Genomic DNA, 23,686 nt, shown 5'->3' on the forward strand with positions numbered 1-23,686 from the left:
CTATCGTGGTCCTGATACAGAGGCAGAGATAGACACGGCCGGCAGATGGGGTCCTTGCCCGATCCGCCGGCTGGCAATCAGATACGGAGCGATAAGGGAGAATGAACCGGACTGATGAAACTCATCCTGTGATGGAAGGACAAACAGAGGGGCCCCTTACATGCATCACTCGATTGGGAAATCAAGCCCCAGAGACTGCATACATCAAGATTATTATTAGTTTACCTTAATCTTTGGACTGAATGTTTTCCGGTCTAGGGAAAGCTTGAGCTGTCAGCCGGCTGAGGAGCTGCCAGTTCACCAGTTCAGTTGGCCACTTGGACTGCATGATCAGTTCTCCACCACGGAACCGGTCCACGGTTAGCCTCTGCAGTGCCATTCATCCCTCCAAGCCAATTCCCCCAACATCCAAGGATTCCTTCACCCAAACGAGAAGGAATCCAAGTGCTGCGGGCGCAGGCCAAGACGGACTCGGTTCGGTTCCCGGTTCCCAGCCGGGGCAGAACAAACGACCAATGCCTGGTCTCAAAACACATTAAGAATCTGGGGTCTGGCCTGGAGGGGAGAGGTCCCATGACTCTATATTCTGATACCTGGATAATATGTTCTTGTTAGTTTGGATATGGACAAGACACAGTCCGTCGTGATCGTGGGAGCCGGCGTGTTTGGCCTCTCCACGGCCCTGCACCTGGCCGAAGATGGCTTCTCCTCGATTACAGTGATGGATCGGTCCATGCCGCCCGTCCCCGATGGTTCGAGCAACGACATCTCGCGCGTTATTCGCTTCGACTATGGCGATCCCGTCTATGCAAAGATGGGCCGTGATGCCTACGAGCTTTGGAATACCAGTCCCGACTATGCGGACTCCTTCCATCGCACCCCATGTGTCTGGACGGCGCAACAGTCAGGACCTGCCAGTCTCGTCTCGGCGGGCGGATCCGACTTCATACGCAAGACCAAGAAGATCCTCACGGATATGGGCTGCGAATGGCACCCCCTTGATAGTGTGGCCGCCATGAAAGCTCGTTTTCCCACAGTGTCGGGCACTCCCATCGGAGCAGGCTTCGAGGGATTCTACAACAACGCCGCTGGATGGGCTGATGCCGGCCTTGCCATTACCGGCCTGCGCGATCGCTGCATCCGCGCGGGGGTCTCCTTTGTTACCGGTCGCCATGGACATGTAACAAGCCTGGAGCAAGGGTCGGATGGCCGAGTGACTGCCGTGCGAACGATCGATGGCGGGCGCATCACTGCCGATCAGTTCATCCTGGCCACAGGCGCATGGACTGCCAGTTTGGTGCCCTCATGGAACACCATGGTGGCCACCGCGCAGATCGTCGGATTTGTGCGCCTCACACCGGAGGAGGTCCAGCGTCTGAAAGACCTGCCCATCTTCTTCAATCTGTCTACGGGATTCTTCAGCTTCCCGCCCCATGAGCAGACCGGATACCTGAAGGTGGCATGTCACAGTTTCGGCTACACCTTGTCCTCATCCAACATCTCTTCCCCACCCAGCGAAGCCATTTCACAGCGTGCGAACTTCATCCCGGAGGAAGGCCGGCAACGCCTGCTGGCCGGACTGGGGGAGATTCTACCCGAGCTAGTGTCGCGGGGATTTGAGAAGACGTGTCTCTGTTGGTACAACGAGACCCCGACGGGCGACTTTATCTTTGACCGCCATCCCGCACACCAAAACGTGTTTGTCGCGACCGGTGGTACGGGACAGTGAGTACTCCAACCCAAGTTCAGGGGTCTAAACGACGATACTAACGAGGTACTAGTGCATACAAATTCCTTCCTGTAATCGGCGCATATATTGCCAAGGCCTTCCAAGGCCAGCTGCCCGCCGACCTGGCGGAACGGTGGAAGTTCCACACCGACTACCGGTCGCTGGCGCGAGATGACTTGTTCACGGGGGCCAGCGCTCGCGGTGGCGGCGATGGCAGTCGGGGAGGCCCTGGTCGCCGGGAGTTTACGGCGCAGGAGCGAGACAGTCTCTTGACCTTGACGAATGCTCTGACCCGGAGGCCGGCCAAGATATAGATGACCAGCATTCTAGGTTATGTTCTAGGTTAGTATGTACATAGAGCGGGTTGTGGGATTTTAGCTTATGGTGTCCGGCGTGGTTGAAGTACCTGATCTATTGTATCTATTGGGTAGGGGTTTTGGCCACCAGTTTAGTTGGCAGGTCTTGGTTCTGTACTATAAATATATCTATCCTTCTTCCATGTCCCAGCCTGGTGTATAATGCAACCGTAGGAAGCAGTACTATGCCAGTCTCAACCATCAACCACCGATATATATACTCCCCGACCAGGTCCTCTATATTAAGTTGTATATCACCTCAAGCCTCGCGTTTCGGCGGATCCCGCACCATAGGGGCCAAGGCACCCGTATCCCCAAAGACATGGCTACGATCCTCGAAGCCAAACCGCTCATAGACCGGCTTGCCAGCCTTACTCGCATCAATATAGACCGGCACACCGTCCTGGTCCGCGACACGACAGCCCCATTCCAGAAGCATACGAGCGGCACCCATACGTCGGTAATCGGAGTGAGTCGCGAGCATATCGAGATCTACCCTAGCAGTTAGCAATCCACACTTCAATCCCAGCTCGTCAAATCAACATACAATAATTAGGTCGACCCCCACCCACCAGCGCAGCGCGATACGTCTCCAGCTGCTTCAAGAACGCATCATTATGGACGGGATTCATGTCCGGATGCCAGGCAGGCCAGCGAGCACCGCGCTCTTCAGCCGTCTGCAGGGACCATTTGGCGTAGGCGACGATACGGCCATTCTGGGATGTGTCGACGACCTTTAGAAATTTCTCCCCGGGTTTGTGTCGCATGTCGTGCTCGTTGGCTTCGTGCCACCATTGTCGCACGCCCGGGGTGTCGGGCCAGATGGTGCGCATGGAGTCGGTGGTGAAGGCATTGTACCAGAGGTCGGTGAGGGCGGGGAGGTCCTCGAGGGTGGCGGGCTCGAGGCGGAGGGGGGAGGTGTTGGTAGAATTCATATTGGAGGTTCAAGATAGGTGAAATGGTGGTATAGGTGGGAAAGAGGAATATTATCCCTGTCGGAATAGCTTCAGTCTGGCGCGGGGGTCGATGACTGAATCGCGCACGGGTCACCGCCCGGGTTGGGGAAAAAGAAGGGATCGGCGGGGATCCACAGCCCCAATTGTTCCTCACTGACTGACTAACTAGTCATTCTTCATCCTTCTGACGAATTCCTTCCGTGGCCCCGGATCGACATGTTACTACTGTGAGAGATCTATACTTTTTTAAGTTCCCTGCCATGGAGGTTCCCTGGCTATGGCCATGGCCCGGCCCGCCGTCCAAGGTTAATCTAGATGAACTCGACTAGTTAGCTGAGGAGTGAATTCTCCAGTGCTGCAATTAAGTTAACCGCTCGGCCATCTGGTGAACGACCAGCATTCAACTCCCAGCGGCTTAAAACGCGCATCACTTATAAAATTCACTTAGGTAGAACTAATATAGATATTGAATGTGAGGCGGCCAGTCCTCAGAGCTGTCCTATTTCTTCAACAAACTCATCGCCCACGTTCCGGTGTTTTGGCTCTCTAAGATGGTCCAGTAAGTAGCCATCCCACAGCATACTGATAAGATCTTGCAGTTTGGTTCACCTAGGAAGCTATCTCATCCAACAGTCTGACTATCCACTCGACTAACTTCCCAAAAATGCCCATCATATCTCTTCCTGTTGAGTTGGTGACCGAAATCTGCACACACCTGGGAATACCCGCCTTGCACGCGCTTCGACTGACCTGTCGGTCGCTCTTCATTACAACTGCCGATACCTGTCGACGTCGGGCTTTCCGCAGCATTTGCGTCCTGCTCACCACCGACGGGCTCCATCGACTGTCAGAGCTTTCCATGCAGGAGGGCATCTGCGAACATGTAGAGAGTCTTACGGTTGTCCCGGAGCTGTTTAATGGTGAATATAACGCCCCCTACTCGACTTTTTCGCGGTGGGTTTGTATCCAAGGGGCTTTGGGGACATCCCAGCAGGAGCAGGACTCTGGACAAGTCGATGGCAAGGCATACTATGCCGTCTACGAGGCTGCCATGGCGGACCATCAACACGCGCTGACCTCGGCGACTTCCATCATCCTTCTCCAAGACTGTATGAGGCGGTTTGTCAACTTGTCGTCGGTCGGATTACAATACTGCCCTACCGCAGGGACTGGGGATATCTGTCTAGGCTGGCGCAGATTCAGAGCTCAGCTGGGTTTCTACCCCGACTTCGAGAGGGAGCGCTTCCCGCACGAACAGATCGCCAGGGAGCATGATCTGGCTTTCTCTCTCCTTGCAGAGGCTCTGATTGCCAGTGGTCGAAAGGTGAAGAGGCTGTCGACCTGTGGCCCACATTGCTACGGTGTGGGACTTGGCAGGATGCAACTGACCCTCGAAGCATGGGCATCTTTTCTTTCCTGCCTCAAGGGATTGTCGCACTTACACTTCTGTCATGAGAGCTCGGCCATTTCTTCTCACCCAGAGCGTCTGTGTGAGTTGTTGGCGGCGGTTGCCCCAAGTCTCGAAACACTACGCTACCAAATCGGGCCCTACACTTCGTCAATCTACCGGGAACCTTTCCGTGTTCGTGAGCTTTTTGAAGGGGTACCGTTTCAGCGCCTGCAAACTGTGCGCCTGCGCTAATAGAACTTCCGATGGACACTCTAGAACAATTCCTTCGTGCAGTATCACCCACTTTGCAAATCCTAACTCTGAGAGCGATCAGCCTGGCTGAGCCTGATGATCCGTCCGATCCTCTCCCCCAAGACATGGAGGAGCAGACCAAGCACCATTGGTGGCGTCTTCTGGAGTTCACTCGCGATGAGCTTAACCTGCAATTCTTTGTATTACGGAAGGTGATGTTCAAGAAGAACCCACTGGGAATCGTAGATAGGTCGTTCACTTGGGCCAGACACCAGCACAATCTGGCTGTCTTTCACCATAGACGAACTGGCCTTTCCTTCCACGAGTGGATGAATCAGCTACGTCTGAAGTAGGTGCCAAGGATGTTGGCAAGAATGGCAGCTTTTAGTGAATTCTGCTTAGTAGATATGAGTACTGTTAACTATCTAGTCAGTAGTGCTTTACTTACTCAGCCACCACCATGTATAACTATGCCTTGCTCCATCACTATATTCTGCTAAGAACCAGGAGTAGATAATAGCTATGTAGCTTGGTTGTTATTGTTGTCTTATCTCTGATAATACATCCCCATTGGCATTCCATGAAAGTGACCACTGAAGGTGCGCTTGGCTATCGACCCGGGGAACTAATAAATCAGACTGCTTTTTACTCAATCAACCTTTTTAGTCTAACTTCGTATCATAACCGGGCAGAGTCCCACATGTTGATTGAGCTTATCTTCCGAATCCACCAACTAGAAATGACAGATCAACTAAAGAGACTGATACGGTGAGGAGACTATGCATACACTATATCTTAGAAAGTTGGATGGAACGACGCGACAATGTTGAAGACTCTCTCCCTCGTCTCCTCCAGCTCCCGGGGTGACCGGAGATCCAACGGACAGTCCGGTGGTGGCACGCGAGTCCGGCAGAGTCTATCTATCTACTAATCTTCCTGCAGGATCTTTAGCGTGGAATCCTGCGCTGCAGAAACAGGGTCACTTGGGAACGGAAAAATTGTTATCTAGGGTTATCTATTTGACGCAGAGATAATGGGTTTAGACTTTTGAGTGGGGGGGGTTGGTGATAACAATAATGCAATTTACCGGTTCTGGTTATTTGTCTCACGCGACATGGCACTGAGTAGTAGTATGCTATCTCTGTCGGAGTGGTTTGCTACAGATATCGGTATTATTTAGATACTGGTTATGCAGCGAAAAGGTGATAGATGGATGATTGGGTACTGATTGCGATAAGATATAGACTGCGTTGGAGCAAAGGATGCTTCAGTTTCTATCCCCGTAATAAGCTCATTAGAATTATGTACCGTAACTTGTATGCTCATGATCAAAGAATACACTTTTAGTCGGAATGAAAATTAGGATAGGATACATGGTGACATAGCTCGTTCAACTCGTCAATCAAATGCATACTTATACTTTCACTGCGTCGTCTGCCTCTGGCCACCCGTCGTGCCCATGCTAGAGGTGTCATACCCATGGGATTCGAGATAAGCGCGGAAGCGAGCATCCTCATGCGTGATAGTATCCTACTGTCAGTTAGTCACTGTCACATACAAGTAAATTAGATCAAATGATGTCATCACTTACCTGGCCAATATGAGGTAGACAGAAAAATGCCAGAAAAGCACTAAAGATACACAGAGCACTGGACACGTAGAACGGATCCTGGCCCTGGCGGACCTTGTTCGGAGCATTCTTGACAATAATCGGGAAAACGTAGGTGCCGACGAAAGCGCCCACTTTGCCCATGGCCGCTGCGGTGCCATAGTACTGGCCGCGAATGGGCGTCGCGCAGGTCTTGGCTGCACAAAGACCGATGTTGTCGCCGGGGCCGACTTCGCCCATGGCGAGGAAGATGCTATCGTCCGAGTGGTCAGCGAGGAGTGAAATGGGTGAGGATTGGGGATAAACTTACCCATAGACAACGACAAAGGCGGCTACATAGTGAGGGGTGTCCAGGTAGGGATAGCATCCGGTCATGATCAGACCGATGGCTCCCTGGACGAACACTCCGAATGCCAGTGTGTTGCGCGGACCGTACCAATCACTGAGAAATGCGCCCAGAGCGGAGCCGGGCAAGTAGAAGACGTTGATTAGGGTGTTCCAACCGAGCGTCTGCCACATGGGCGCATTATCGCCGATGATATCAGCCAGCCAGGCGGACGAGTAGATGCTGAAGGAGTAGGTGGAGAAGTCGTAGATGAACCAGATCAAGGCGACGACGCACTGGGCGAGTTAGTAAGATTTGTTGTGGAGTTCACGCTAAAATCTCCAATGGGCTTACCCAGCGCTTCCAATAGAATCTGTTGACAGGTGACGTTAGTATTTTTCTCGGCGCATAGAGGGGGACAGCGAACATACTTGACAATCAGCCAGACGGGAAACTTGTTCATCTTCTCGCGCGTGTACTCGGCGGGTTCCTTCAGCTTCATCCGCAGGTAGATTAGACTGAGCGGAGGGATGACACCGAGACCTAAACAGATACGCCAGGCAGCACGCAGATGGTTCTCTCCAGTAGCGAGCACAACGATCATGGGCACAAGTGACGACGCAACAGATGCCAGATCGAGTTGGAAGTTGGTGAAAAGAATGAACCAGCGGTGCCGGGTGCCCTCAGCCAGTTCTCCACTGCTCTCAGCGGCGGCGACGGACCCAGCAGGGTATTCACCTCCGACACCCAGACCCAAGAAGAAGCGATAGACCGTCAGGGCCGTGAACATGCCGGGAAGGCTGCCATTGTGGCCGTAGGCACCGGCACAGAGGGCACCGAACACGAATAGGATGACGGTGGAGACCATCAGGGTGTTGGATCGAGACCAGTGGTCGGAGAGGTAGCCAAAGAAGAGCATGCCAACGACAGTGCCGGCGAAAGCGATGGACGAGACATTCTGACTGTAGGTGGAGCCAGCGTAGATCTTGGGATAAATTTGATCGAGCATGGTGTTGACGGTACCGATGACCTAACGGCCGGGACCTATGTCAGTGCGATTGAACCTCACTGGGGCATAATAAGAGAAAAAGAGATTACTGACATATTGCAAGTATCCGTCCGACCACAAACCAGCACCGCAGGCAAAGGTAGGCCAGCTGCGCTCCCAGAAGGATTTCTGGGTGTCGGCCAAGGGATCCTCATCGATGTGAGGGTCACCGTGCGGCGAGACCACCAGCTCCTTGGTCTTCTCATCACCGCGATCCATCATTGTGTAGAATCAAATTGCAGTCTCTGAAACTGACAGTTAGGTCTAACTTGGACAAGTTCAGGAGTGAGTAAAAAATTTAGAGAGAAAGCAAGGGGGAAGCAGCAGGAGGGGCAACGTTAGCCAGCCGGGGGCACGAGACCACGGGATACCCTACCAACAGCGGCGACAATCAGCAGCAGGAAGACGCTCGACTGGTGGGTGGGGGAGAGGTTTTATAAAGTCGGTGACCTGCAGCGTCCGGCAAAGCTTGTCCGAAGGAATTGCCCCATCAAGCAGCCATGAACGGGTCTGAAGCCAGAAAGTGAACTGCAACGGGGATCTCAGTGGTGGGGATAGGAGAGGGTGGTGTCAAATTCGAGGTAGTACGGCGTGAGCACGAGGGAATGGGCCAGGTCCAAGCATCTCACTGGTTCATGATGGCACTTTGACAGACAATTTCTGTTGCTATCTCCGGTAGCGTAAACCAGGAGGATACTAGTATTGACTACGAAGTAAGCAGAGAGGAATGGATAGATAGGAGATCCACCGGCAGGCCACGATAGGAACCTTTGATTCGGTCTCTCCGAGCCACTTTTGTCTACTTACTAACTCGTCGTAGATAGACCGATTTCCTACTCCAGTGTAGGTACCAAGCTTCTCTGCTTCGAAGCTTGAAGTGGGGGCGACCATGGATCCAGCCCAACTGACACCGTCGCTCCACGTGCAGGGCTCACTGGGTGTCGCCTGTTGGCCCCCCAAGTAAAGGGGGGGACCCGAATGGAGGAATATACGCAGTTCGGAGGGAAACTCATATGGCAGGGCAATCAGGCGCGTGCAGAGGACCGAGCCAATCTGCTTCCTGGTCGCACGCTCATTCGATGGTGCAGGTGGTGGTGGCGCGATAGAGCCATCGCTGCTGATTCGCGATAAGCGGCCGCGGTACAGACAGTTGGGGATGCTGTAGAGTAACTTCAATCAACCTCAACTCTGCAACCTTACCATCCCCTCCTTATGCCCCATGCTAGGCCCTACAGCAGGGTGGTGGGTGTACAACGCTTTTATTTTGTTGGTTTAGTTCGTACTGATTCTCTTTGTCAAAGGATCAGGGGTTTGGACAACCACTGCCAGTCTGCCAGGCACGTGGGCTGGACGGGGGCTTCTAATCAGCACGGCGCTTGGGCCCACGTGCCGCTCTTTCTGGCGCATCCTGCAGCACTCGGCGCAGAATCTGCTTCATTGTGCTATTTGCTTCGTCTGGTTTGATCAAAATGCGAATGCTTCGTCCCGATGCCAAAGGTGGCTCACGTAGTAGCCACGAATCTTTGGAACGAACTCCCTCGATCAGAGTCAATGAAATGGGTCGATGCCCACCATTCGGGGCATGACTCGGGGATACAGGCCACGTGCACAGTCAACTTCCAGTTCCTTTCACTCTGGACTGCAGTGACCGGAAATTTTTTTCTCATGGAGACAAGCCATGGGCCCGATGGCACTGGCCAGCCACGTGGTCCCTGGTAGACCTTTATAGGAGCCATTCACGTTGCAGCACCCACTCTCTACTCTTCCATTCTGTATAATACAAGCTACGCCTATCCCACCATCAAATTAAACAGTCCACTGCCGGGTTGCACCGTACAGTCCCATTGCACACCCGCATATTCGCTGCGCGGACGCACCGTCACGGGGAACTCATCCTTGAGCGGTCGCATATTCGACGCAACCGCCATCGAGTTCAACCGCGGCGTGCGCCACTGCCCATCCACCGGCGCTATATCATATCGGAGCACCAACAGAGCGACTAATCCGAGAATCTCCGAGCTGGCAAAGTGTCGCCCGGGACAGATGACGGGGGACACGCCAAATGTCATGAAGCCTCCCGTGCGCCGCGGATTCTTATCATCCGACCGCATGTACCGCCGCGCATCGAACTCCCGCGCCGTCTCTCCCCATGCCTCGGGCATCCGCCCCAACGTCGCGGCCGGCATGTTGATCATGCTGCCGGCCTTGAGGAAATATTGATCCGCCAGCATCACGTCTTCCATGACAAATCGCGTCGGGGCGGATGCAGACTGCACGCGCAGGATCTCCTGGAAGCTCGAGACTACGAGCGGGCAGTTGTCGCGTATGGCCGAGATATCGATGATGTGCCGCTGGTCCGCGTCCACGCGGAGCGCATTCCTGCGGATCTCCTCGCGGATTTCCTCCAGCAGATCGGGCCGGGAGTACAGCTCATACAGCACCCAGAAGGCGGCGGGAACCGTATTGGAGAGCAACCCGATGCCCATACCCACCTCCTCCCGCGCAATCTCCTCGGTGGCCACCCCGGCCTCTCTCATCGTCTTCCATCGCACCTGGGTCATCTCCGATCCATCCTCGTGGCCCCCTTGCTCGTAGTACCGCACCATCCCAGCCACGACCGCCTCACGACCCCGCCACGCGGTGCGCGCAGTCAGCCAGGGGAGGAAGTTCGCCATTAATGGGCTGAGATGCGACTCAAAGGACCTATAGACTCAGTCCCATAGTTCGCGTAAACTTCGCGTAGAATTTAACTCGTCACTCACCAAAAGGATTCTTCGATCTTTGCATCCTGGTAGGGGTTCAATGGTCCATACGAGGCATTCGTGCTGGCGACCGTGATGGCATGGCGACACCAGCCATAGAGGTCAACCGTGGAGGTGCTGGCCAGATCATCCACCAGGGGTCGCAGCAGACGCGCCATACGCTCGTTCATGCGATCCAGGGACGCGCCGATCAGGGTGGGTTGCATGGCATGGATCACGGCCTGCTTCAATCCCTGGCCGCCCGATTGCTTTTCGCGCATGAGTTCTAGCGTCGGTCCCCGAATGCCGACCATGCGCTCGGCCGCCATGCTGAGGAACGGGTCAAAGCTCAGGGACTTTTTGTTGCGTTGGATGGACTGCAGAATGCTCGGCGAGGTGACCAGGTAGCTCTTGGTGAAGATCATATTCAGGCCGAAGATCGGATAGGCATGTTTCTCGCTACGGCGCATTAGAAAGCTTCGTGGGTCTAGCTAGCAATGGCCGAGATGGTCCGGGGAGACTCCAACACTCACGTCATCATGGTAAAGTATGATAAGCCATACCACAAGAAACCCAGCAGATGGCCGACTACGGGAATACTGCTGCGCACCAGTGGTGGTTCGCGCGGGTCGGCTTTCTCGCGACGGGTAAAGGCGTACCCGAACACGGCCAGGAGGCCGAGCACCGCCAGCCGGGTGTAAAAATCCAGCATGACTGGAAAGGGGGGCGCGGAGAGACGCCAATCCAGAGAGATAGAATTAAGTCCTGGAGGAGAAGGTGGAAGAATGGGTTGTTTTTCGCGGGGAAGAAGGAGAGTTTATGGAGTCAACCTCAGCCCCAAAATCACGCGACCGCCATTCCTACTAGTAACATCTCCACGCCGGTTGGCTGCTTCGGCTATCCTAAGCTTCGCAAGGGTGGGGAGGGACCGGATTTTTATTTAAGTTTCCGACTTTCCAGCAACCAAGAGCACATCAACATGATAAATTATAGATCTGGCTTTGATACTTGCTGGTGAGCTATCTCATTCCAGTTGGGGTCATTCCTCAGGCTGTACTTCTACCTCTCTTGCAGCTGTAGTCAAGAAGAATAACGAGTAGGGACAATATTCTCGTTACCAACAGTCGCTGGACAGCGTGCATGAAAAGGGTTACACAGGGAATATAGTTTATCAAAGTGATTCTAAACTATTATGAGTCGGTAACTGCATGACACTTAGAAGGAGTGATACTTTCGGACAACTATGTACATACACGAAATGTTGTGCAATATTATGCAAATTGTGGCCTGAGGCTCAATTCACCGCCAAGAAAAGTATCATATCGTGTGGGTCTCACCAGAGCCTCTGGTCGATGAGATCTCTCCGCTGGACACACATCGACTGGCGGAGAATAATAGAATTGCCCAATGTCATGAAAAGCGGTAGAATGTATATAGGTGCATGTGAGAGCATACTTATTGACCCTGGATGTCCTGCGTAGTACATTGAAGTGCCGACCACTAGTACTCCGTGGATGAAGTATGTAGAAAGAAATATATATCTTACCTACTACACTAGGATTCAAGTATCCATGGCCATTCCGAGTAGCGCCCAATACGAGTACTTAGAAAGGCATTTCCAAGGTCAATAGATAACATCATCCTCAGTTTTTGAATGTGTTGTCCAGTGCATGACTTACTATAAATCTAGTGCAATGAAAACGTCGGTGTTAAATTCAGTTCTCCTGGCAGCGATTGTTTGTCTCATTGCACTACACATAATAATAATTTCTGACACTTTCGACAATAGTGTAAAATAGTGCTCAAATCGTAGAGAAATGCCAGGATATATGACAAAAAAAATGAATTTCTTGCAAGAAGTTGCCTGAGAGGCTCATTCACCTTGGGTGTACAAATTCCCGTTTCAGGTGAAATCCAAAAGTTGGACCGGTCGCATACGCTGGTTCCCGACTTCTGCTTTCCTAAAAGACGACTAGATGTCGATAGGATACCATAAATATCAAGGCTGGTGTCTGTCGGAAGTTATCTCACCGAGCAGTGAGTGGGAGGCCACATTCACCACCCTATGCTCGATCGCCAGACTGGTGATTTCCCGCATTTTCAGTACAGTCCTCTCCTTTCAATGCCCATAGAGTTCGTATGGACGTTCTAACTCTATCACCATAGCTACAGCCCAGTCGGTCGATCAATGCAAACCTTGAAGCCTTTTACCATAAAAAACCCGAAAACCAGTCTTGCTTTTGGCGCGTAGATAGAGCACTCACTCTGGACGCCTTCTCTCTTGTTGACGTAGGGAGCTTAACAAACTGACCACTGAGCATTTCACAGTATAGCAGGCAGCCTTGCACTGTATATACTGATCGACGCAAAGGCACATGTTGGAAATTCTGATGTGAGCGTTCGAGACCAAATGCGATCGACAGCATTGTGGTGCTCGTCGCCTTCGGAAGCGGGCTGGCTTAGCACCTAGTGCGAAGGACTCAGCAGAACTCTGGTTAGTTAGATCAATCGAATCACCAGTGCTGAGGTCTGGAGATGGAGGTAAGCATTTGGCATAATGAATGATCAATCACGTCTCGCCATTTTATCAATCACACCGCATGCTTTCTATACCAACAGTCACTGGACTGACATCAACAAATAGGCCCCGGTCGTCATTTCGCTGTCAAAGTTCAATTTTCCCATGGAGCCTAGAATCATCCCTACATTGGTAGTCCGAGCAGACTCAGAGGATCGGCCTCTGGGCATCATCCTCCCCAGCAGGATTCGGGGCTGTGCGGATGAGTGAGCATATCGCCAAGACTGACTCTAGGACCATGATGAGACGGTTCTTCCAACATCAAAATGACACTAGCCAGGAAGCCGGTCTGGCCCCGATGAATATCAGGTTTCTGGCATTGGTTTTCGACCCCTGCCGAGATTAGATGTCCCTATTCCTCCAGGGACTTCCAACTCTTTCTGTTCCCGATCGATGGTATATAAAAGCCCCCAGCTGCGTATAATCCGACCGTACACTCACGGAGAAATCCGAAGCCGATAAGATGTCCCAGCGATGTTGTCAGTTTAGGCGACTGGACGAAAAATTCTGCGCATGCAAGCAGCAGCCAGGAACTGAATTTTTTCTTCCGCAGTGCACATGTGGCATTGGGTTTTCAGCCTGCAGGTACGACGTACCACGTACTTACGTATAGGATTGCCTGCTTATTTTCTCCTGTTATTTCCACCTTCCAGTTGCTTTGTTTTTGCCCCCCAACACCAATGTACCTGCTGCATATGCAGTACAACACAGCAGTCGTAGACCGTAGAAGTTCCTTAGGGTGGTAAATAGTCTGCTGCAATGTCTTGGATTTTTTTTTGGGGCCAACGCGCCATGGCGGGATGGAAGACGTGTGGAAACCAACAAGTTGATCTATGGCAGACATTCCATGTCTGAACGGCAGCGGTGAATGTTAGCGTCTGATTCATGTCTGCGACCAAGTGAAGCAGTCGACTGCTTCTGCCTACGTAATGGCGGCGGTTAGTGTTCTATATATAGCGCTCTGCCGCGGGAGGACATATTGCTTGTGCTCACTTTCGCCCGGTGAGACAAACAACTAATGGTGTTTGGTGATCTCAGGCTGTGAATAGTTACCAGCGTTGCCGGAATTAACTCGCATGAACTACAGAGTCATTCAACTTCGCTTCGGCGGCAATATTATTAAGGATTGTGGTGAAATTTGGAAGAACCTCTCCCATCGTAGTAAGGGTTGTGATGATCCTGGTGGGCTTTGATCGGGTCACACTGCCCGTCCCGCACTGAGATCTAGCATTTCTCTTCGACCAACGACATCACCGCGAGATCGCTGATCTTCAGGAAGGCCACCTCGTCACGTACGCGTCCAAATCGCCAACAAGACTGACTGACTCTCTGGCTGAGGTTTGCCTGGCAATGTGCGGCATGTCAGCACGATGCACACGTTGAGGGATCCATATGCGACCGTGGCTCATAGGTGGGATGGTGGCCCAGACAGTTTTGCAACAAGCTTTCTGTGTGAAAGAATCGAAGAATCGCGAAGCATTCCTGAGGCCGGGCTGGAGCCTGGACCTGGAACCACAAAAACTCAATCGGAATATTGTCTGGTAGGGGCCAAGGGCAGAAGGATGGTCTGGCACTCATTCTGTGACCCGGATTGTGTCAGTGTCTGGTGGATTATGTGCCTGGTTGTTGCCCCTCCTTCAACGACGGGGACATCCCGAAGCAGACCGAAAGACTCTGATAGGTTCCATGACGTCTTACGCTGTATGCGATTTATGAGGCGTTTCTTGGGCTGATAACGGCCAGACTGGCCGCCCAGTTAGAAACCCTCGACAGAGTGTAGTCCGACATCCCGACGGGGCCAGTGGCAATGCAGCCGAACCGGGGTCGGCAGGACAAGGCATGACGCCGTGATATGCCTATTGGCCAGGTGTGAGGCATGGGGCAGGGTCTCTGGCCTCTCACTGTGAATTATCCGCTGAGATAACAGAATAACAGGATCTGGCGACTCGCTGAAGGGTACGTGGGCCACCTGTAGTGGGGAGGGGATCCGGGACATGCCCACTCACAGTGATTCAAAGCAAAGTCCCGATGGTTTCGGATCTCCACCGAGCCGCGCCTGGTTCCAACCATAGAATCTGCGCGAAGGCAAAAAATGGAAAAAAAGAAAAGAAAAGAAAAGAAATCCCTGGTCGTGCCGAAACACAAGGACCAATGTTCGCCCCATTTGCTGGCCCGACATCAGATTTTTTTGGTACCTTGGCAGTAGTTGATGGGAACCCACGGATATACCGTTATAGGTCAGACAGGCACAGGCACACAGGAACAAAAACTCTCTCATTCTCATTGAGCTTAGAAATCATTAATAGGATGATCAAGATTAGCGCTCTGAGTGTCGGTCACAGTGATCATCTCTCAGTGACTGCAGTAGTGGCGGCTGCTTCAGCGGTAAAGTCCGCCAGGGATCACCACCATCAGCATACACAGCTATTATACCCTCCACATCCAGCGCGGTTGCCCATTATCGAATGACAGAGGGTGTACTGACGAGGCCCGCCTCCACCTCACCCAATCATGCTATCCTGATATGACGTTTCCTAATAATAGCCACCGAGAGTAGAGAATGACCGAACAGGTGTCTTGGATCGCAGGGCCTAGCGACCCCACCGCGGGCGAAAGGTTTTAGATAATGGTCTCACGACGGCTTAAGCACCGCGCTTGTCTCTCTCTCGTCATCGAGTAGTCTCTTGTCTTTCGTAGCATTCGCAGCAGTAACTCCCAGCAGCAATTTGCTGTCTTCTTTTCTCTCGTTTCAACCATCCCCTGGGAACGCTTTCCTCCCACGTTTCTCTCGTTTCATACCCCAAAGTCATTCGTTTTTTGTGCTGCTTATCTTCGCTGTGTTCGGTACGAGGGTTTCGGGCATGTGGCATTGGGTTCCTGCATAATAATCCTTTGGACCTTGGCTGGCACAGAATTCCTGGTACCACACGCCGCTTGCCATCATGTTCGGCACGACGGTTCAGCGCTGCGTGGTGCTCATTCTGGGGCTACTCAGCGTCACGACCGTGGGCTGGCCCTACGATGAGTCGCTCGTTGATTACAACCTGAACGAGAACAAGACCGCAGAGGGACCGATAAACTATTGGGGAGAATGGCCAGATCACACCTATCATCCGTCACCAGACAACTGGCGCTTCCCCATCTATACCATCTTCCTGGATCGCATCGCCAACGGAGATCCCGCTAATGACGATATTAACGGCACCACCTACGAGCATGTACTCGATTCGAATCAGATGCGCCATGGCGGTGACCTAGTCGGCTTGATTGACACGCTCGATTACATCAGAGGCATGGGCTTCAAGGTGTGTCTATTCCCTTGATATCAGTTCCCGGTTCATCCGTGACTGACTGACTGTTCTAGGGAATCTACTTCGCTGGTACGGGCTTGATGAACCTTCCCTGGGGCTACGATGGTTACTCCCCGGTGGATACCACCCTCCTCGACAAGCACCATGGCACCCTGTCCGACTGGAGGCGGACCATCAAGGAGATCCACGACCGGGATATGTATGTGATTATGGATAATACATTAGCAACGTGAGTATGCACCGAGTATTCTAGACGACCATGCCACTAATAATCTCCCGTGCAGTTTGAGTAACCTGATCGGTTTCAAGGGCCACTTGAACGATTCGGCTGATTTCAATGCGAAAGAGTACGAGGTGGAGTACGTCACCGAGAGAACGTACGCCGATTTCCAGTTCAGCAATGACTACAATGACACCTGCAACTACCCGAAATTCTGGAACGAGACGGGATACCCGTTGACGTCCGGTGGCGTGCAAGACCTGAAGGGTTGCTACAACAGTGATTTCGATCAGTATGGCGAACTCGAGGCGTTTGGTAATTTCCCCGACTGGAAGCGACAGCTCACGAAATTCGCTTCGGTGCAAGATCGTCTGCGAGAATGGCACAAGCCGGTTCGCGATGTCATCACCCGGCATTCCTGCATTGTGATCGCCAGTTTGGACATTGATGGCTTCCGGTTTGATAAGGCCGTCCAGGCCACTCTGGATCCGCTGGGTGACATGCTAGCGGTCTACCGTGAATGTGCCAAGCAATATGGCAAGAAGAACTTCTTCCTGCCGGGAGAGATCACTTCGGGAAACACCTTTGGTAGTCTCTATCTTGGCCGGGGTCGTCAGCCAAACCAGACGCCTGATTCGGCGGACGCTGGCGCCAAGCTGACGAATGCCTCGTCGGATTCCTACTTCCTTCGAGAAGATGGCTTGCAAGCGTTGGACGCCGCGGCCTTTCACTACACCATCTATCGTTCGATGACCCGTTTCCTGGGAATGGACGGGAACCTGGTGGCCGGATTTGACCTGCCCACCGACTTCATCGAAGCCTGGAATGGCATGCTCGTCACTAACGACTTCATCAATGCCTTCACGGGCGAGTTGGATCCCAGACATATGTATGGAGTGTCGAACCAGGATAACTTTCGCTGGCCCGCCATCAAGAATGGTACGGAGAAATACCTGCTGGGTCTATACATTGTTACGCTGGAGCTGCCGGGAATCCCTTTGGTTCTCTGGGGCGAGGAGCAGGAGATGTACGTGTTCGATGCGACTGCCTCCAACTATCTGTTCGGTCGGCAACCCATGACTTACCAGACGGCGTGGTGGACGCATGGCTGCTTCTCGCTAAACACCTCGAAATTCTACGATTTCCCCAACGACAAGGGATTGAATGGTTGCAACGATATCACAGTGACTTACGACCAACGGAATCCGGCGCACCCCCTTCGCAACATCATGAAGCGCATGTTTGAGATTCGGGAGCAGTACCCAGTGGCCAATGATGGTTTCAACCTTGAAACCATTTCCCAGCTTACCCAGGATATCTATCTTCCGGGTTCATCGACTACCCCGACGGTGACTGGTCTCTGGTCAGTGTTGCGCAGCTACTACCCCGGGGTCCAGAAAGAGGCCTCGAGTAGCAACGATACTCTTTGGCTTGTATATCATAATGCCAATAAAACGGAAACCTATGGCAAGAACTGTACTAGCAAGGACTCCGCTCTTCTGTCCCCTTACGAGTCGGGCACGAAGTTGAAAAACCTCTTCTATCCCTACGATGAACTCACGCTGCAGGATGGACCAAGTGACGCTAGCAACGGCACCGAGTCCTACGGGTGCACGACCAACATGAAATTGCTGCCATGGGAATTCCGGGCTTACGTCAAGGCGAGCGACTTCGTTGAACCTGGCCCTACCGTCACCGAGTTTGTCCCCGGCCACGATGCTCGCCTGCTGTCTTCCGAGGATACTGGGGAAACACTGAAGATCCAGCTGGGCTACTCCAAGGCCATGGACTGCAGTGCCATCACGAAAGCAGTCTCCCTGAATTCGACCACCGTCAAGGGCGTCAATGCCACCCTTGACACCTCTAGCGTGAGCTGCACCAACGTCACCGCCAGGACGAGCAGTAATAACTACATCGGCGAGGTTCCCACTGTTTGGACCTGGTCCGCGAACCTGACAAACGTCTATCACGGAATCCACCAGCTCACCGTCAAGAATGCCTCCACGACGTCTGGAACGCGCGTAGATGCCATCGACCGCTTTTTATTCCGAGTCGGAACCCACACCAACCCGTTAATATCGCCACTGGCCAACTACTCTACCAGCCTCGTCCATCAGTCGGATAACGGCAGCTACTATGTTCAGCATGATGCGGCCGGCGCTGACCAGTTCCGCTACACGACCGACTTTGGCCTGAACTGGTCCAACTGGACAGACTACACTGGTGGTAACACGACGATTGAATTTCCGACTTGGACCGGCACAGATGCTCAAAAGTGGGAGGGCACTCACATTCGCGTCCAGTATTTCTCCCGCCTTACCGGCAGCAGTGATTACATCCAGGAGGGTGATTATGACTGGGAATCCGGTGTCCCTCGCAGATTTCCCCATCTGTGGTGGAATGGCCCGTACAACCAATACGGTTATGATGCCGGTCTGGACAGCAAGATGCGGTTTGATACTAAGGATCGCCGCTGGAAATATGATTTCGTCTATGAATGGCCGTCCGTCGGACAGATCAGTGTCTGGGGCACTGGCAAGGACGGTATTCCGGAGACAACGAATGTTTATGGCGATGTTGACAACTCATCGGTTGTACAGGTCTTGCCTCCCTCCTACTTGTCCTCGAACGTGATTAATATCACCGAGCTGCCCCCCTTCCCGCACCTTGGCTGGACCATCTCTCTCAATGATGCCAACCTCCGCTATGAATTGCTTCCGGTCGGATCTGGATGGGCTCAGCTGGTACTTTACATTCTTCTTTGGGTCGTCCCTATCTTGATGGGGCTGGCGGGAGTTTTCATCTTCATCCGCACCTTCTACCGTGTTGAGCTGAACACCGATGGCAACGTGGTTAAGGAGGACAAACTGCCGCTGTTGTTCTGGCGCAGGATGAAGGGCCAATCTGGAGGTGATGGCCAGATGGACCGGGAAGAATCAGATGTCGCCGCCGTGGCAGGCGAAATGGCCATTGCAGGAGCCTCCGAGAAACGCCGCACGGTCTTGATCGCCACCATGGAGTACGATATTGCGGATTGGCAGGCCAAGGTCAAGATTGGTGGTCTGGGAGTCATGGCTCAGCTCATGTCCCAAAACCTGGGATATCAGAATCTTATCTGGGTGGTTCCCTGCGTGGGAGACATCGAATATCCCGAGGATACCCCGACAGAGCCATACATCGTGAAGATCCTCGACAACCCCTATCTCGTCAATGTGCAGTATCACGTTCTCAACAACATCACCTACGTCCTTCTTGACGCTCCTGTATTCCGCCAGCAGACAAAAGCTGAGCCGTATCCTCCTCGCATGGATGACCTGGATAGCGCCATTTACTACTCCGCCTGGAACCAATGTATCGCAGAGACCATCAAGCGCTTCCCGTCCATCGATCTGTATCACATCAACGATTTCCACGGATGTTTGGCACCGCTGTACCTCCTGCCGACCCGAACGATCCCCGTGTGTTTGTCTCTCCACAACGCCGAGTTCCAGGGTCTCTGGCCCCTCCGGACCCAGCAAGAAAAGAAGGAAGTCTGTTCGGTCTTCAACCTCCCCGTTGAAACGGCTACCAAATATTGTCAATTCGGTAATGTGTTCAACTTGCTTCACACAGGAGCGAGTTACCTTCGGTTCCACCAGCGTGGATTTGGCGCAGTCGGGGTGTCAAAGAAGTACGGAAAGCGCTCCTGGGCTCGGTATCCCATTTTCTGGAGTTTGGATAAGATCGGTAGTCTGCCCAACCCTGACCCAACTGATACGGCGGCCCTGGAGGATACTCCTGACGAGAAAGCTCTGACTCGGTCATATGAGGAACGGATCACTGACAAGCTCGAGGCCCAGAAGTGGGCTGGCCTGACCGAGGATCGTAACGCCGACCTCCTGGTGTTCGTCGGTCGCTGGTCTAAGCAGAAGGGTGTCGATCTGATTGCGGATGTCATCCCCGCCGTTCTGTCTGACCGGCCGCAGGTGCAGGTGATCTGTGTTGGTCCCATCATCGATCTTTACGGAAGACTGGCTGCCATTAAGTTGGAGAAGATCGCTGCCATGTTCCCTGGCCGGGTCTTCTCCCGACCTGAGTTCACTGCTTTGCCCCCGTGTGTCTTCTCTGGCGCTGACTTCGCTCTGATCCCGTCTCGTGATGAGCCATTTGGATTGATTGCCGTTGAGTTCGGTCGGAAGGGTGCACTGGGAATCGGATCTCGCATCGGAGGTTTGGGTCAGATGCCAGGCTGGTGGTACACCGTTGAATCAGACGCCACTCGCCATCTTCTACACCAGTTGAAGACTGCGATCAAATCTGCCCTGGATTCGACTCCTGAAACTCGAGCCCAGATGCGCGCAAACTCCGCTAAGCAGCGATTCCCCGTTCTCGAGTGGATCCAGAAACTCGAGACTTTGCAGCGGACATCGATCAAGATTCATCATGACAAGAACAAGGACACCGTGACTGGTTCGATTCCGGAGTCTGAGAGCGTATGGGACCTGCAAAACCTTCAGAGTGCGCGCTATTCCAGCGTGGCACTTCCTAATATGGCCCTGTCCAGAGCGGACGGCACGGAAACACCGCCTGAAGCCATGATCCAGCAAGCCCACGCTCGCCTTCAAGAGATCCAGGCATCCGAGGGAAGCAGTCGCGACAGCAGCCTCAACCGCAAACTGTCACTGGGTCGCCGGTCCGGCCCTGGTCAGGGCAGAAAGCGCTTGACGAAGAGGCAAGCGACCGCAAGCCAGGCATCCACTGATCACGGAGAAGATGAGAACGATACCGACGCTGACGACGACAACACCAGGCCGCAGGAGGATTACATTTCTCCCGAGGAGGCCATGCAGGCCGTTAACAACACTCTTACTCCCCATGCTATCACTGGAGACAGTACTCCCCGCGCCTCCTACTTGTCTAGACCCGTATCCCCGTACCCCATCTCACAAATCTCTACTCCAGCGTGCCCGACACCGCCGCCCATGACTCACTTCCGGACTGTTTCTATGCTGTCGTTGCCATCCGTTGTTGGGGACCATAACCGCCTCAGCAGTCTCGGCGGCGAGGAGCAGAACCAGCCCGTCTTCGAGTTGCAGAAGGTGGACCCGACTTTCACGGACAGCTTGGGCCACTTCACCCGGCGCTTCGAGCAGTCGCTTGAGAAGTTGAACAAGAAGAACTCCATCACGGACTATTGCATTGAGGTGTATCTGATGAAGAGTGAGCGCAAGTTCTACAATTCATACAACGACGCCCAGCTTAAGAAGCAGCCTAAGAACCGTGCGCTCGCGGTTCCCAGCTCTGAGAGTGTTGTGCAAGAAGGGCCCGGTGGCTCAGTCGTTCGTCACTCGTACTCCAGTGAGGATTCTGAAATCAATGGAGAGGATGAGATTGACCGTTGGCTGATGCGGTTGGGTTACACGCGTCCGATCGCAGTTCAGCGATTCATGAGACGCCGCTTGGGCAATTGGCCAGTGTATTCACTATTCCTGGGTCTGGGTCAGATCATCGCCACCAACTCCGCACAAATCACCCTGCTTGTCGGCCAGGTCGGAGAGACCGCTGTGAAGCTTTATGTCATCGCCGCTATCTACTGCCTGTCCTCTATCGCGTGGTGGTTCCTGTATCATCGGTTCCCAGCCGTCATCTCCCTCAGTCTCCCCTGGTTCATCTACTGCCTGGCATTCATCGTTATCGGTGTTTCACCCTTCGGTCTCACGGCTCTCGGTCGGGCCTGGGCTCAGAATGTTGCGGCTGGCGTCTACGCCATTGCGTCGTCTAGCGGTTCCTTGTTCTTCGCTCTGAACTTTGGAGACCAGGGTGCCGTCCCTGTCAAGGACTGGATGTTCCGCGCCAGTATCATTCAAGGTATCTCACAGATCTACACGGTCGCGCTCTGGTTCTGGAGCTCCAAGGTCACTGCCGCCGAAGTAGGAGGTGTATCTGTAGCGGCCTTGAGCTCCTGGCGTCTCACGGCCGTGGTGATGCCCATTGCTGCCCTCTGCTTCGTGATCGGAGTCCTGCTGGCCCTGGGATTGCCCAACTACTACCGTCAAGCTCCCAGCCGTATCCTATTCTTCTACAAGTCTCTGTTCCGCCGACGCATCATCCTGTGGTTCTTCTTCATGGTCATCGTCCAGAACTGGTTCCTTGCTGCCGCTTTCGGCCGCAATTGGTCCTTCCTCTGGTCGTCCAAACACACCAAGCCCTGGGAGATCGTCCTCCTTGTGTTCGGCTTCTTCGTCGTCCTATGGGTAGTCATTCTTGTCATATTCCGTGCCCTATCGAAGGAACACAGCTGGATCTTGCCAGTTTTCGGTCTGAGTCTGGGTGCTCCCCGGTGGGCACAAACCTGGTGGGGAACCTCCAACATCGGCTACTATCTCCCTTGGGCTGGCAGCTTGGTGTCGGGGTCGATCGCTTCCCGCTGCCTGTGGCTCTGGCTGGGACTACTTGACGAGATCCAACAAGTCGGATTGGGTATGATTCTGCTGCAGACCATGACTCGCGTGCATGTCTGCTTCGTCCTGTTGGCCGCGCAAGCACTGGGATCCATCGCCACCATCTGCGCCCGCGGCTTCGCGCCCAACAAGATTGGCCCTGGGGATATCTCTCCGGATGTGGGCACGTCGGTGGACAAGGTCGGTAACGCATGGTTCTGGATCGCTCTCTTCTTCCAGCTCCTGGCAAGGTAAGTCTTTCCCACATTCTATTTTCTACGCGAGCTCTATCTAACGTTTGCACAGTTGGGGCTTCCTGCTCTTCTACCGCCGCGAACAGCTCAACCGACCCTAAATGCCCTACCGGGTCAATACAGATCACGGATCCCACTATATTAACGTGGGCAGATCTCTTCCTTGCATTACTGCATCAAGTGGTTGTACAAGGCAGTGCTGGAAAGCACAAATGTCACCATCACCACTAGTCATGACCATAGACCTATAATTACCCTGTCTTGTAGCATATAGATTTGTATATAAGTCGCATGATCAGCAATTGAATATATTGTCTTTCCTTGAATTATTTTCTATAAATTAAAGTGCCACCTGAGAATACAGAGCAGCAAGGCATGTGCATATGATTTGACACCGCCGGTCTTTTCCTTTCGGGGAGCCTTATCCGGCCGGGGTATTACTGCACAAGGCTGCAGTGAAAAGCTGCAAGGCTGGTAATGTTCAAGGTACCCCGCGGG

General features: G+C 53.2%; 7 protein-coding genes across 7 annotated transcripts; 4 read left to right on the forward strand and 3 right to left on the reverse strand.

Moving 5' to 3' along the window:
• Nucleotides 1-377: 377 nt before the first annotated feature.
• BDQ94DRAFT_152815 (NAD(P)/FAD-dependent oxidoreductase) lies at nucleotides 378-2,158 on the forward strand. Its single transcript, XM_026768046.1, has 2 exons — nucleotides 378-1,725; nucleotides 1,782-2,158. The coding sequence occupies exons 1-2, from the start codon at nucleotides 623-625 to the stop codon at nucleotides 2,041-2,043; spliced, it is 1,365 nt and encodes a 454-aa protein (XP_026621072.1). The 5' UTR covers nucleotides 378-622; the 3' UTR covers nucleotides 2,044-2,158.
• BDQ94DRAFT_152816 (GNAT family N-acetyltransferase) lies at nucleotides 2,159-3,098 on the reverse strand. Its single transcript, XM_026768047.1, has 2 exons — nucleotides 2,633-3,098; nucleotides 2,159-2,577 (listed from the first exon to the last, which is right to left on the reverse strand). The coding sequence occupies exons 1-2, from the start codon at nucleotides 3,018-3,020 to the stop codon at nucleotides 2,345-2,347; spliced, it is 621 nt and encodes a 206-aa protein (XP_026621073.1). The 5' UTR covers nucleotides 3,021-3,098; the 3' UTR covers nucleotides 2,159-2,344.
• Nucleotides 3,099-3,705: 607 nt separating this feature from the next.
• On the forward strand, nucleotides 3,706-4,899 carry BDQ94DRAFT_163087 (uncharacterized protein; the record flags this gene model as incomplete). Its single annotated transcript, XM_026769662.1, has 2 exons — nucleotides 3,706-4,668; nucleotides 4,759-4,899. The coding sequence occupies 2 exons, from the start codon at nucleotides 3,706-3,708 to the stop codon at nucleotides 4,897-4,899; spliced, it is 1,104 nt and encodes a 367-aa protein (XP_026621074.1).
• A 903-nt stretch (nucleotides 4,900-5,802) lies between these two features.
• BDQ94DRAFT_152819 (major facilitator superfamily domain-containing protein) lies at nucleotides 5,803-8,333 on the reverse strand. Its single transcript, XM_026768048.1, has 6 exons — nucleotides 7,720-8,333; nucleotides 7,049-7,647; nucleotides 6,972-6,990; nucleotides 6,603-6,913; nucleotides 6,275-6,545; nucleotides 5,803-6,213 (listed from the first exon to the last, which is right to left on the reverse strand). Exons 1-6 carry the CDS (start codon nucleotides 7,885-7,887, stop codon nucleotides 6,106-6,108), a joined length of 1,476 nt encoding a protein of 491 aa, XP_026621075.1. The 5' UTR covers nucleotides 7,888-8,333; the 3' UTR covers nucleotides 5,803-6,105.
• A 548-nt stretch (nucleotides 8,334-8,881) lies between these two features.
• Nucleotides 8,882-11,282, reverse strand: BDQ94DRAFT_152822 (cytochrome P450). Its single transcript, XM_026768049.1, has 3 exons — nucleotides 10,940-11,282; nucleotides 10,428-10,865; nucleotides 8,882-10,368 (listed from the first exon to the last, which is right to left on the reverse strand). Exons 1-3 carry the CDS (start codon nucleotides 11,116-11,118, stop codon nucleotides 9,456-9,458), a joined length of 1,530 nt encoding a protein of 509 aa, XP_026621076.1. The 5' UTR covers nucleotides 11,119-11,282; the 3' UTR covers nucleotides 8,882-9,455.
• A 1,189-nt stretch (nucleotides 11,283-12,471) lies between these two features.
• Nucleotides 12,472-15,512, forward strand: BDQ94DRAFT_163090 (uncharacterized protein; the record flags this gene model as incomplete). The annotated part of the gene is made up of 11 exons (XM_026769663.1): nucleotides 12,472-12,539; nucleotides 12,579-12,637; nucleotides 12,804-12,933; nucleotides 13,138-13,306; nucleotides 13,392-13,583; nucleotides 13,860-13,922; nucleotides 14,034-14,166; nucleotides 14,323-14,583; nucleotides 14,702-14,831; nucleotides 14,920-14,958; nucleotides 15,368-15,512. 11 exons carry the CDS (start codon nucleotides 12,472-12,474, stop codon nucleotides 15,510-15,512), a joined length of 1,389 nt encoding a protein of 462 aa, XP_026621077.1.
• A 414-nt stretch (nucleotides 15,513-15,926) lies between these two features.
• Nucleotides 15,927-23,289, forward strand: ags3 (alpha-1,3-glucan synthase Ags3; the record flags this gene model as incomplete). Its single annotated transcript, XM_026772435.1, has 4 exons — nucleotides 15,927-16,289; nucleotides 16,349-16,524; nucleotides 16,580-23,185; nucleotides 23,241-23,289. 4 exons carry the CDS (start codon nucleotides 15,927-15,929, stop codon nucleotides 23,287-23,289), a joined length of 7,194 nt encoding a protein of 2,397 aa, XP_026621078.1.
• Nucleotides 23,290-23,686: the final 397 nt, after the last annotated feature.

This window comes from Aspergillus welwitschiae (assembly GCF_003344945.1).
Source record: "Aspergillus welwitschiae strain CBS 139.54b unplaced genomic scaffold BDQ94scaffold_49, whole genome shotgun sequence".
Taxonomy (NCBI): Eukaryota; Fungi; Ascomycota; class Eurotiomycetes; order Eurotiales; family Aspergillaceae; genus Aspergillus; species Aspergillus welwitschiae.